Source organism: Pipistrellus kuhlii, unplaced genomic scaffold (assembly GCF_014108245.1).
Source record: "Pipistrellus kuhlii isolate mPipKuh1 unplaced genomic scaffold, mPipKuh1.p scaffold_m20_p_26, whole genome shotgun sequence".
In the NCBI taxonomy this organism is placed as follows: Eukaryota; Metazoa; Chordata; class Mammalia; order Chiroptera; family Vespertilionidae; genus Pipistrellus; species Pipistrellus kuhlii.
In genome coordinates, this window is record NW_023425525.1 from 4685313 (window position 1) to 4698998 (window position 13686).

At 51.1% G+C, this 13686-nt stretch overlaps 1 protein-coding gene across 6 annotated transcripts in view; it reads right to left on the bottom strand.

The window, feature by feature from the left end:
- Positions 1–209: 209 nt before the first annotated feature.
- OSBPL3 (oxysterol binding protein like 3) overlaps positions 210–13686 on the bottom strand; it is a 133153-nt gene continuing 119676 nt past the window's right edge. For all 6 annotated transcript variants that reach the window (XM_045587203.1, XM_045587201.1, XM_045587202.1 and 3 more), the window contains 7 exons: positions 12550–12613; positions 11075–11153; positions 10113–10257; positions 7050–7194; positions 4897–5023; positions 2619–2741; positions 210–1729 (listed from right to left, as the gene is read on the bottom strand). In XM_045587203.1, coding sequence (XP_045443159.1) covers positions 1633–1729; positions 2619–2741; positions 4897–5023; positions 7050–7194; positions 10113–10257; positions 11075–11153; positions 12550–12613 — 780 coding nt within the window. In that variant the 3' untranslated portion in view covers positions 210–1632. The remainder of the gene's footprint in view (positions 1730–2618; positions 2742–4896; positions 5024–7049; positions 7195–10112; positions 10258–11074; positions 11154–12549; positions 12614–13686) is intronic.

The following is a 13686-nucleotide window of genomic DNA, read 5'->3' on the forward strand; positions in this document are numbered from 1 at the left end:
AACAAAGTGCACCCGGCACAGAGGGCCTGCTCACTGAGCTGCACTCCGCTGACGTGGGTGACATGGGGTGGGAGGGTGCGGTATTCGGTGAGTCGTTTATTGTTTTTAAAATGCTCGTCACTCGCAGATGCCTCTCCACTTAGAAAACGTAACACGGTCCAACAGCTTACTCACTCGGTGTGACACCGGAAATTCACGCGTTCCTGTTCCTGCCATTTATTCTACTTCTTATTCATAGCATCCTACACGCTCGAAGCTATTATGGAAATATCTAAAAAAAAAACGTTTCCGGGAGAAACCCTTTTGTACCGCATCATTTTATTTCATACTCCACAGAATTGTTATGAACAGTAGAATAAAAGGCTTAGAAATTAGGCTTTGGTCTTCATGTAATCTGGGCCCAAGTGGGAACAGCTTTGGTGACACAATGGAACTAACCGCACAAATCCTAGTCTTGTCGTCGGAAAGGACACATTCACAAAGACCAGGTCCCCCCTTCGGCAGTTACGATCCGCGGTATCCAGGTCGCTGAGAAACTCCCAAAGGGGGGCGCACGTGGGGAGTGTGGGCGGGTACCACATCGGGGGCTGCGCCAGGCACAACACCGGGAAGAGCATCCGTCCGCTACGTGTGTCCCTAAGACAGACGGTCCGACTTCTTACACAAGAGCTAAAATACGGTGCTTGTTAAGAGGTAGAAAATGCTAAGACAGTGTCTGAAGACAATCAGCTATTAGCGACAAAGTCGCACTGCGGTGGGGAAGGAGCTGGAGGTTTTACACTGAACTGGACAGCCCGCACTCGGCGGAGATGAGGTCACACGGGGCGGGAGAGGGGGGTGCCCGAGGCTGGAGGCCGGGGTGCTGGGAGCAGGAACCAGTGTCTACACTTGTCAAGGACTCGGCTGTCCCGGAGGAGAAAGCTCCTGCCTCTGCCTCGCCGGGATCTCATTCTGACGTTTACCTCCTGGGGATTGCTCGGCTTAAGGGTAGTTCCTCTGAGTGACGGTCCAGTCTGCATGGGAGGCCACCCAGCACAGGGAGGGATGGCTCAGAGGCTTCCTCTTCCAGAAGGCGCTGCGTGCATCTTCTATAAACACACGGGTCCGCGCGCCGCTGCCCTCCCAGCCACCACCATGCAGACGCAGGTCCCCGGGCCTCTGTGTGAGCAGCCGGGAGCGGTCCGAGGCAGAGACTGAGCCGCCAGACTGAACCTGGGTGGTGTGCGCGTGGGTGAGCAACCCCGGGCATTCTTCTCCTTTCTTAATGTACGTTCATTTTATAAGGCATCCATTTAGTCTGAAACCTCCTCACCTTTGGGAGATTAGTGTTAAAGCTTCGTTTGCAACCCACGCATTAACATTCAATCTTCCATTTTTATTAAATACTTTATGTATATATATTTAAAAAAAAAAAAAAGCAATATCGAGGCGTTCTACATTCGTATAAACAATCATGATAACATCGGAAATTGTAAAGAACCCTAACCGAAGAAAATATATACTTGAATCCTTACAACGCTACGCCAAGCACAGTGATCGTCGGGGAAGGCTTCGTAAGAACGCAGACACAGGCTTGTGGCTCGGGGAGGCCGACGCGGGGGGAGGACGGGAACGCAGCGGGCTTCTCGCCCCTCACCACAGCACAGGGTGGTCCAGCTGCGAGAAGCCGAGGTCCTCCCGCAGCTCCAGGTAGGTGCCGTTGCTCACCCAGGAGTCCTCAGCGGATTTCCTGTGGGAGGCGAGGAGGTCTGGAGGCTCTGGACAGTCCCGCCCTCCCCGCCCTCCCCCGCTTCCACCCTCACATGCATACAGGTTTCCTGTGAGGAGCCTGCATGCCTGGAACCTTCCTCTGGTTTCTGACCTTGTTCTCAGGCACAGAGGCTGTCCAACACGGTGCCTCTGGGAGGAGATGGCCACCGCCTTGCGCATGACTGCATAAAACTGAGCCACCCAGGGGGCTCAGGTCAAGCGGGAAATTAACATGAAAAACAAATGGAGTAGCCGAAACCGGTTTGGCCCAGTGGATAGAGCGTCGGCCTGCGGACTGAAAGGTCCCAGGTTGGATTCCGGTCAAGGGCATGTACCTTGGTTGCGGGCACATCCCCAGTAGGTGTGCAGGAGGCAGCTGATCGATGATTCTCTCTCATCGATGTTTCTAACTCTCTATCCCTCTCTCCTCTCTGTAAAAATATCAATACAATATATGTGATCTCTCGCTGTGTGTGTAACACACACCCCGGTGGGGGACCACGCCCGAACATGGATCTAACAAGCTGGCCGGCCTCGGGGACCAGGTGAGGGCGGTCTCGTTGCTTCCCCCACAAGCACTCCCTGAGCACTCCCTGAGCACTCCCTGAGCACTCCCTGAGCGCTTCCTGAGCACTCCCTGAGCACTCCCTGAGCGCTTCCTTGCAAACTCACTGGGCTGGACGCCCTGAGACACAGCAGAGGCGGCCAGAAGACAGGACGCTGGGGAGGGGTTGGGACAGCCAGCGCCCAGAGTCACAGAAGGCCGGGCCCTCGCAGAGGGGAGGTGTCCCCCTCTGAAGCTGGAAGCACATCAGGGACCTCTTATTTGGGGAGGAGACACCCTGTTCGCGCCCGGGCCCGGCGCTCACCGGAAGAACCGCGGCTGGTGCTCCACGCCGTTCTCCTCCAGCACCCGCCGTCGGTCCCGCTGCAGCTGCTCGATCCGCTGCTTCTGCGCCTCGGCCTCCTCCACGTTGCCTTCCTCCAGGAACCTGAGCGAGCGTGGAGGGGGGGACCGGGACTGAAGGCTGCGGAAACGGAGCCCCGCCACTGCTGCCACGGCAGGTGTCCACGCCGGACGTCCCAACCGCTCTCCTCTGCACAGGCCCTTCCCCGGCCCCTCAAACAAGGCTGTGGCTTTAGACTGGCGACATGTACCTACGCACATGTCCCACAATCATGTCTGTGCAAAGTGATTCGGAGTAAAGTCTCCCGTTCATCCTCGTCTCTAATTCCTGTCACCTGTTTCCTGCCCGCCCCACGCCACTGCGCAGGTAACTGTTAGTTCCAGTGCTGTTAGTTCCTAGTGCGTTCTCCTAGCAGGGGTCTTCAAACTTCTCTCATTATGAGAATCACCTGGTGGAGGTGTTAAAACACAGATTCCCGGATCCCAACTATAAGAAGTGCTATCAGGAACCTGTGTTTTAACACCTCCACCAGGTGATTCTCATAATGAGAGAAGTTTGAAGACCCCTGTCCTAGAGAGTCTACACCTTCTGAAGATATAAATGGCAGCACGCTACAATACTGTCTATGCCGTGGCTTCTTTTGTTTTACCTTTTTAAAAATTCTCACCAGAGGCTATTTTTTTCATTGATTTTTTTTTTTTTTTTTTTTTTTTTTTTTTTTTTAAAGAAAGAGTGGATGGGAAGGAGGAAGAGGAGAGGAGAGCATGAAACATTGATGTGAGAGAGACACACTGATTGGTTGCCTCTTGTATGCATCAATCCGGGCCGGGGGTTGAGTCTGCAAACGAGGTACGTGCCCTTGACCTGGAATGGAACCCTCAACCCTTCGGTCCACAGGCCGAGCTCTAACCACTGAACAAAACCGGCCAGGGCTTGTTTTACCTTTACTTAACAATACGGGGTGGGGAGAAAGGAGCTTTACAGTTATGAGTACTGAAACAGAGTTCATTATTGTATTATTATTATTTTATTATTTTCTATATGAACAACTATAAACTACTTTTGCTCCACCCTGTATGACTTGGAGATCTTCCCTGGTTGCACACAGACATCTTTCATTTTTTATATAGTTGTGTTATATTCAATTGTGTGGACATACCGGAATTTATTTAAGTAATTTCCTGCTGACAGACACTGGGGATGCTTCCAATTTTTAAATGTAATTTATCATTAATGCTGCAATGAATGACTGTGAGTATCTGTCATTTTGTGCAAGGGTTAGTGTACCTGAAAGGAGAAATTTCCCGAAGTGAGATTGCTGGGTTAAAGGGTGAGTTTGTAATATACATATAACCAACTGCCCTTCATGGGGATCATACAACCCACATCGCCACCAGCAATGTCACTGGTGTGCCTCGGCCCCTCATCCTCAGCGCACACCGCACTGTGAGTCTTTGCCGTCCGACGGGTTAGGAAACGGGATGTCCATGGGGCTCTAAGGATCCATCTCTGTGTGTGAGCCGGAGCATCTCCCATGTTTGAGGGACATCTGCATTTCTTGCTTTGTGACCTGTTCATGTTCTCATGTCCTTTTTTTAAATGAGTTGATCTTGGTTTCTAGAACCAGTTCATGAACTGAGCTGCAAGTGCAGATGCCTCAGTTTGTCATTTATCTGTTCACTCTGAGTATGTTCTTTATTCACTTTGTCATGAGAGGTGTTGTTGGATTTTTTCCTTTCTTCTTAAATAAAGTCAAATGTTTACCTTTTTTTTCCTTCTTCTGAGTTTTGGATCTTAATTAGAAAGGCCTTGGAGGGGAGATAATTCTTTCCATTTTATAAAGTAGGAATCTGAGGCTGAGAAAGATTAAAAGGCTTATATGCCCACAGCTTGTTAGCAGCAAACAAAGAATCAAACGTTGGCCCTCAATGCATCGAAATAATTCAAATTCTAGGGGTGGAGGATGCTTTTTATTCTTTCAGTACACGGTAAGTTTTATTTTTATTGAGTGCAGTGAAACTCTTAAGAATGAACACTATTTTGATACTTCAATAGATATGGGCTCTCCTGAAGACTGAAAGCCACGCCCACACAGCACTAAGCGGGGCTCCCCCCCTGGCCCGTATTCCTGATGACATCATCTCCCTCAGGCCCTCTGTGCCCCGGGAGATGCTAATAACAGTCTTTATAAAACCTTTTACATCTCTGGAGACAAAGATTGGAAAAAACAAATCCTTACCTTTGGTCTGGCCTAAATCGAGTGTCAGTGGGTGGTAATAAAGTCTTCAAGGATGAATCAATTTCATTTAATTCCAGTGCAAACTGTGTGAAGCCATAATACTGCTCGTAGCCTTTGGGCATGGGATCTACAAAAAAAAAGAGTTCATTCATTCCTAACTTGCATTGCATTTCATTTCATTTCATTTCATTTCATTTCATTTCATTTCATTTCCTTAACTTTTTTTATTTCATTGATGTTATGTTTTAAAATATATATATATATATTATTGATTTTTTACAGAGAGGAATAGAGAGAAACATCATTCAGCTGCCTCTTGCACACCCCCTACTGGGGATGTGCCTGCAACCAAGGTACATGCCCTTGACTGGAATAGAACCTGGGACCCTTCAGTTCGCAGGCCGACGCTCTATCCACTGGGCCAAACCGGTTTTCAGCTGATGTTACTTTTTAATTCCTTCACCGTTTTCATCTCAGACCGGACGAAATTTCTCTCCGCTCTGAACTCTTTTATTTCTATTAAGATATCCTCTGCTGGTTAACCGGAGCGAAGACAGTGCTTTCTGTGGAGACGGAGGGGCTGGCTGCCCACGGCCGGGCAGAGACCCACAGCCAGGGAACAGCACCGACAGCAGGAGCAGCGGCTCGCACAGCGCCCTTCCATCCAGGCTCCACTTCCCTCCCAGAGGGGGCCGAGCTCCGCGGGGTGCACACTGGGACCCTCCAGGCGATGCTTCCTTTGCAGGTTCTCACGTGCCCCTGAGCCTCTGCAGCTAGGACGCGGCCCAGGCGCCAATCCCTTCCCACGGCGACTACCCTGTGGGGGGACAGGGAGGCCGCTGCTCTGAAAGAGACGCTTACGCTGCTGGTGCCTCTTCTGCAGCATCTCCCTTCCGGCCTCGCTATGAGATGCTCACACACTGGTCAGGTGGCCCTGTGTCCTCCCTCGAGGATGCGTCTACCCATCTGCCTCGCTCCTGCCCACCCAGCTGCCCAGGATCGCTGTGGGATGGGGGTTTGGACCCGCTTCAGGCTCACAAATGTAAGGGCATTTCCCGGGGCCCTTGGGAACCCTTCCTTCCTGCGGAAGGAGGCACGGCGGAGAGAGTGCTCCTGTCCTCCCTTCCCCCTGCTCGGCGAGCTGCCCGGGGGGGATAACATGCATTTACATCCACGAGGGACAATCGTGGTCATACTGGGAGTCACAGAAGGTGCCCTCAGCGATCTGTGCGCCCTCTCAGCAACCCAGGTGCACCCCCTCCCCTCCACTTACTATTAAGTATGGGCACACAGCCTAATGCTTTAAGCCGCCATTAGAATGGCTTTCTTGTTTTGTTTTGATTGGTCCAAAGTATCCTAATGGTGGTCTCTCAGCACAACGGTTTTATAACGTGACCAAGACTGGGAAACACACTCAGGAGATGAGCTAAGTGTGAGCTCTGGGAGCCCGTGAGGAGGGTCTGGCTTCCCTGTCCTCCTCCCACAGCTGCTTCCGGCTCGGCATCCTTGTGGGATGGCAGGCGTGGCCGGAGTGGCTGTGGTGCTGGATGGGTCTGGGGATCCCTAACTCTCGTAGAACCCCCAGGTCACCCGGCTTTTCCGGTACATTTTCCTCCTTGTCCTGCTGAAGAGCGGCTTCTTGTCCCCGACTGATGTCCCGTCTGTGCCGGGCACAGGCGCAGCGGCTGGTGCTGATGGCCTTGTTCTGGGACAAGAACCCAGGGCCTCCCAGTGGACAGCAGTGCTGCTGATGAGCACGGGAATGAGCCTGAGACACGATCCGGTGAAGGAAGAAGGGATCGACAGCCCTAACCGGTTTGGTTCAGTGGATAGAGCATCGGCCCGCGGACTGAAGTGTTCCAGGTTCGATTCTGGTCAAGGGCATATATACCTTGGTTGTGGGCAAATCCCCAGTGGGGGGGGGGGGGGTGCCGGAGGCAGCTGATCAATGTTTCTCTCTTGTCGATGTTTCTAACTCTCTATCCCTCTCCACTCCTCTCTGTAAAAAAATAAATAAAATATATTTAAAAAGAAGAAAAGAGGGACTGATACCTCAGACACAGTTAGAAGCAGCTGGAGACCCCATGGCCGCTGACACCCAAGGCAGCCGCCCGCCCCGCCCCACACCCCCGGGCCCGTCCCCTGACACTGACTGGCTCTCCAGACGCAGGTGGAGGAGGACGGGCCGCCATAGTAGATGCTCTCGTGCCACTTCCCGAACAGCCGGTGCACCGCCTTCCCGCTCTTGTCATACACCGTCCCTTCGATCTCGCGGGAGTTCGTGCTCCAGTATTTTGCCTGGGATTCAAAGGGGAGAGTTGACTGATTAGTATTTTGGGGTCAGCTTAGTACCAGACATGAAGAGGGGGAGGGGAGAGGAAAGAGAAAGAACTGTAAGGGAAGTTCTATGTTGCATATAGTTTGCCAGTTTTGGACTCTTATCTCGTTTTTAAAATCACACTTTTAGTTATTTAATAAATATGAGTAGCTAGCCCTTTAGAGTTTGCAATCTCAACCAGCCAACATTCGGGAATTCCATGTGTGTGTGTAAGAGATTTTTTTCCCTACTTTTTCTACATGCAAAGAAATAGGAAAGCTCAGTTCTATATCAGCTAAATAGTGTGGTTAGCCCGTAAGCCCCCACACGTGCTGTGCCCAGGGCCACGGATCGAGCCTGCAACCGAGGTACGTGCCCTTGCCCAAATCAAACTCAGGACCCTTCAGTACACACTCTACTGACTGAGCCCAACTGGCCAGGGCCTGACAACTGCAATTTAAAAGAAATGTAATTCACGTAATTTTTTTCTCTAACGGCACAAGACAGTCTTTTGTAAACCAATAAAGGTGGCTGCTTTGTAATCCAATAAATTTTCTATCATTTCCCCCCCCAAATCCAGATCTGTTCATCTAACTACAGGAACCTTAGGCAGCGCACATTCACACTGAGGTTGGTCCAGGTCTGAGACCAGCTGGGCTCAGCTCAGCCGGGAGGGTTTTATGCAGTACTACGCCGCGCCCAGCAGAGGGAGCTCTAACTCCCTAGAGTCGACTTTCTCCAAACCTTTCAATTACCTGACTGCCCTACAAAATCTCTGAGGGGGGGGAAAGGCATTACTCCATACGTCGAAAATCCAATTGCTGTTTTTAGCCAAAACAGTGTGTCTATACTTGGAAGCCTATGAGGTTGAGTGGCATTTTCAGGCCACATTCCCAGGCTGGTAAACAAGGAAGGCAGGGCGGTGTGTAGTGTAGCGGCACCTCCACCTGAATCAGATTCGTACCCCAGTCCCCGCGTCCTGCAAAACCGAGGAGGAAGCTATAAACACTGCCCGGGCTCCGAGCTTACTCCGAAGCAGCACTCCGACTTCTTTCGTGCGGATGTCTGCCCACAGTCCATTGCAGGGAAGAGGGCAGACTCTTCTCACCTCTCATGGACACACACACCTACTCGCTGTCCCTCATGGGCAGGTGCACCGTGGGCAGCAGGGTTCCTTGGGGGAAATGTGGGCCAAGGGGGTTCACAGGAGCAGGGCACGCAGATTCCCGCCCAGACGGCCTCTTGCTTCTGCTTTGCGGGGAGCTTAATGAAGCTTTCAGGCAGGGCCATGTTTACTTTACGTGCGTCTCTACCAGGCTTACGTCTGACTACAACCCAGTTTGACTTACGGGTGTAAGAAAGATCCCAGTCCAGCCCTAGCTGGTTTGGCTCAGTGGACAGAGCGTCAGCCTGAGAACTGAAGGGTCCCAGGTTCGATTCCAGCCAAAGGTACCTGCCGGGGTTACGGGCTCGAACACCAGCGTGGAGTGTGCAGGAGGCAGCCGATCAATGATTCTCTCTCATCATTGATGTTTCTATCTCTCTCTCTCTCCCTCTCCCTTCCTCTCTAAAATCAATAAAATATATATTATATTTTTAAAAAAAAGAAAGATCCAAGTCCATCTCTTAATCATGTCCCCCACCAGCTATAGAGAGGTTCCCCAGGAAGTCCCACAATTAGAATCTAATAACTCTGCTTAGAACTTGGATCTGAATTCAGGGCAAACATTTCTTTGAGGGGGTAACACTCCAAGGCCATGTTAAGTATTGAGATTTGCAACAGCAAGAGGGGATCTGAGGAGGAAGTGGGGAGGAGGCTCCGGTTAAGGCTGGTGGAGGGCCACGCTGACGGGCAGGTGGTCACTCAGGCCAGCTGCTCACTCAGCCTGCGCTGAGTCTGCTGGGGCGGGGCCCCGTTTCCAGGCGGCAGCTGCGCCCGAGGGAGAGTGAGAAGTGAGAGCGAGCGGGCGTCTGCTTTTCTGGAGCCCGGAATGGCGAGGGAGGTGTGGGGAGCAGAAAGTAAACGCGTAAATCCACGGGGCGGCTCACTCCAGACAGCAATAAGAAAATGGGACGTAGCCGGGACCGGTTTGGCTCAGTGGATAGAGCGTCGGCTTGGGGACTGAAGGGTCCCGGGTTCGATTCCGGTCAAGGGCATGTACCTTGGTTGCGGGCATATCCCCAGTAGGGGTGTGCAAGAGGCGGCTGATCGATGACTCTCTCTCATCAATGTTTCTAACTCTCTATCTCTCTCCCTTCCTCTCTGTATAAAATCAATAAAATATATTTTTTTTAAAAAAAGAAAGAAAGAAAATGGGACGTGATAGAGTCACTGACAGGGCAGGTGACGGAAGGATCTGGGGGGAGAGAGTGAAGGGAAAGGCCAGGCGGTCAGAGGACAGAGAGGAAGGATGGGGACGAGGGGCTGGTAGGAGCTGAGGTTGGAGAGGAGAGAGGTCTGTGTGCGTGTGTGCGTGTGTGTGTATACACACGTGTTTGTGAACTGGATGTTTCTCGCTCTCCCTGCCTCTCTGTAAAAAAATCAATAAAAAATATATTTTTTAAAAATTAAAAAATAATAATGGAGAGAATCCTTGATCAGCGGCTTCCTCCATGCCCCACACGGGGGCCCCAACTGTGACCTCTTGATTCATAGGTGGACGCTCAGCCACTGAGCCGTGCTGACCGGGCTGACACATTTCAGACGAGCCCGCTGGCTGCTGCCCTGAGGGCGGACCAGAGGGGAGGACGGCGGAGGCCGGAGCAGCTGTGGCCCTGGCCCAGGCGAGCGGCCAGCACTGTCTGTCTGCTGGCACAGACTGAGGGCCAAAGGTTCCCCAGGGCCCCGAGGCCCAGCTCTTAGGCCTTCGGGGGGAGCAGAGCCCCGGGCCGCGCCCACCTTGATGAAGTTCACTTTGCAGTGGCAGGAGTCGTCATTCAGGTTCTTGATGACGATCTCCCCGTAGTGCTCGATCCACCGCTGCCCGCTCAGGATGTTGTGGATGCAGGAGGTGACTTTGTTCCACTCAAAGTGGTCCCCGAAACTAGGGGAGGGAAAGGTGGGAGGGAAGGGAAGTGGTCATGGGGAAGAATGGCGGTTTTCACAATCTGCTCGCTCTCCACACATACGTGTGCACACACATGTATATGTGCATACAGGGACACACGTGTGTGTGCATAATACGCACCTATGTTTATACCCACATATAGCATATGTGTAAACCTTAAGATACATATATCTTAAATCTTTTACAATGAGGGAGTATTCAGATTCCAGTTCAACAGGTACATAATAATGATGTAAGACCAAACACTTACATGGCACACACCATGTGCCAAGTACTAGTTAACGTGTTTATTTTCACAACAGTCCTCTGAAGTGGGCGGTGTACTGTCCCCGGCTCACAGGTGGCAGCACTGGAGAGGGGAGGTTAGGTAACCTCCGGGATCTGCCACGGAGCAAGCTCCAGGGTACTGGCCGCCTGGCTCCAGGGGCCACGTTTGGTTTTATGAAAAGTATCAACCGTCCCTGAAAGGTCACGGCCACACCTTTCTGAAAAGGAATTCAGACCACGAGGCAGGACAACACGTTAACGAGAACCATCATTCTTAGTTTTGTTGGAAAGCATAAATGAGTTTTTTAAAAGTGTCTTTTCTGGTCATTTTGGCCTCTAAGAAGCATTTTCATTTGAGGGAAATAAAATGTGAGGTCGTCACAATAAGGAACGCTCGCATTAATCTGCCAAACAGATTAAAAAACCAAACCAGACACCAGCGCCGTGGAGACTGTGGGCAGCTTGCTCTGCAGCCTACCATCTTGGCCCTAAATTCTCCGAGGCTCCCACCCACAGAGGCACTTACGCCGGCAGAGTCACGTGGGTTGTGCCAATGGGAACGATTTCCATGGATTTGCCCCAGAACTTGTTTTTCCATCTCACATCTGAAAGGAAATAATACCGGGCATTATACATTTACCGGGAGAGCTAGGTCGACAAAAGAGTTCTTCGGCTGCATAAACGATCAATCACAACATCGAACAATCTCTCCATAATAAAACCCCCCTTATCATACGGGATAACTTTAAAATATATACACTTTTTATTGATTTCAGGAAAGGGAGAGGAAGAGAGAGAGAGAGAAAGATAGAAATATCAATGATGAGAGAGCATCATTGATCAGCTGCCTCCTGCACCCTCTTACTCCCTCACTGGGGATCAATCCTGAAACTCATACATGTATCTCAACTGGGAATTGATCTGTGACCTCCTGGTTCATTGGTCAATGCTCAACCACTGAGCCCTACTGGCTGGGCACAGGATAACTTTTATTCTCTATAGTGGCCCAGTGCACAGATTTGTGCACATGGAAAGGAAATTAATTAGAAGGTGGCAGGCAGGGCAGGACTGGGTGAGACGGGCTGGACATGCCCTGGAGCCAACTTCCCAGGGTCCCTCCCTGGCCAGCCACAATGGGGGTGGTGCTGTGGCTTGAAGGGTGTCTGCAGAGTGAGTGGGATCCCTCGGGCAGGTGGGGTCCTTCGACCTGGCCTGCAAGGGTCAGGCTGAAACCAGCACTCCGACAACCCCAGAGGGCTCCTGGAATGCCAGAGGGCACTCTGAAAAGTTGCTCTTGTACTGGGTGTGGAGCACAAATTCAAGTGTGTGGTAAACTACATTCAGGGCCAACAGTGCCCCAGCACGGCCCCATGAGGAACTGGGACCCTCATCTCTAGTTTCAGGGTACATCACCTGAGAACTGCCACTGCCAAGTCACTGCAGCTCGGCAGCTCCTGCGTTGGGCGAATGCCCCCTGGTGGTCAGTGCATGTCATAGCGACTGGTCGGATGGTCAGACACTCAGCATATTAGCCTTTTATACATATAGAATAAGTAAAAATTGAACACTAGGGAAGCTAATGAGAGGATGAAGTCCCTCCCTTGGGAGAGCTCACCGGCTCTACCTGAGTGTGTTTTGTGGCGAGACGGAACAAGGACATGCCCGGTTAGAGAGAAGAGTGGGAAGACAGATGGGTACGAACGCCCAGCCTGGCTAAGAAGCCTGGTTTGTGCGCCTCAGTGGAAAATAAGTGTTTGTTTGGACAGAGAACAGGTGTGATTAGATTCAGACTCTGCAAAGACAACCGGCAGCAGCGTGGAGAAAGGAACCAGAGCAAGAGAGAGGAGGAGCAGGTGACACGGTGCAAGGCCAGCCCAGCGATTCCGAGTCCAGGGCCCACTTTTAATCTTAACGAGCATTTAACAGCCGGTCCTTAATAAAGTAAAAAATCTATAACATCACAAAACACGATGGAGTTGAAAAGGTTAGCAGGCACATTACCTTGCCAGAAAACAAAATTTTCAGACTCAGCGTGACACGCAGAGATGGGCGGGTGGTGGCTGACCTGTCGGAAACAAAGGCCAGAAACAAAACCGTTATTAATGTCTGAGTCTCGTGAAGTCCCTCCTTCGCCCTTGCACTGAGATGTAACAGCACACAGGGGTCAAAGTGCATGAATGCTTCCTTGATTTGCTTTTAACAAGCCTGCCCTTCAGAGGGCGCTTCTAAGGCGGCCAATTCCAGTTTGCTCCAGTTTGTCAGGGGTGAATGGGAGCCTCGGAGACAAGTGGCGAAGTGAGCGATGAGGACAGAGACACCTTTCTTTCAGAAAGACAAGAAAATAAAAACAGGGGCATGCCAGGGCTGCCCGCTCACAAACCCGCTAATCTGACATCGGCTGCCCATGTCAAAATCCCCATCAGCCTTCCTGAAAGCACCCGCATTTAATTAGATTGTCAAATCACAAATATTCTTAAACCCTACTTCTAAGCAACACAAAAACTCCCAATGCCTCAGCAGATTTCACTCTTTTGAAAATTGCATCACATGTCCAGTCTCTTTGCAAATTACCTACAGGAAGACGAATTCAAGATCATTAAAAAAAAAAAAAAAAAGAATTCTGTGTCTACAAAGAGCTAAACGAACCATTATTGAAGCAATATTAGTCAACTGCTATGAAAAAAATTTTTATTCATTTTCTGTCATCATAGAAATACTCAGTTTGCGTAAGAAGGCAATCACATTCTAGAAAAGAGAGCCCCCTGGCAGAGACGTGGCCGACTCCCTGCCTCTGACACTGGAGTCGTTACTTCTGTCGATTCACTGATGAGGGCGCTAAAGAGGAACCGAGTCCTCCGTCACTCGAGGCACTTTTATCATAATTCAGGATTAGTAAGACCAGGGTAACCTGGCCAGTGGTGTTTCCAGAAACTTCTGTCAGCTGGCTCTTAGCCAAACATCTACACGTAGCAGGCGTCTTCAAACTACGGCCCGCGGGCCACATGCGGCCCGCAGAGGAGTCTGATCCGGCCCGCCAGGTTTTTTGGGCAGTGAGTGCAGCCGAGGTGTTACAGTAGGAATTAGTAGTTCATATAGTCCGGCCCTCCAGCTCTCTGAGGGACCGTGATCTGGCCCCCA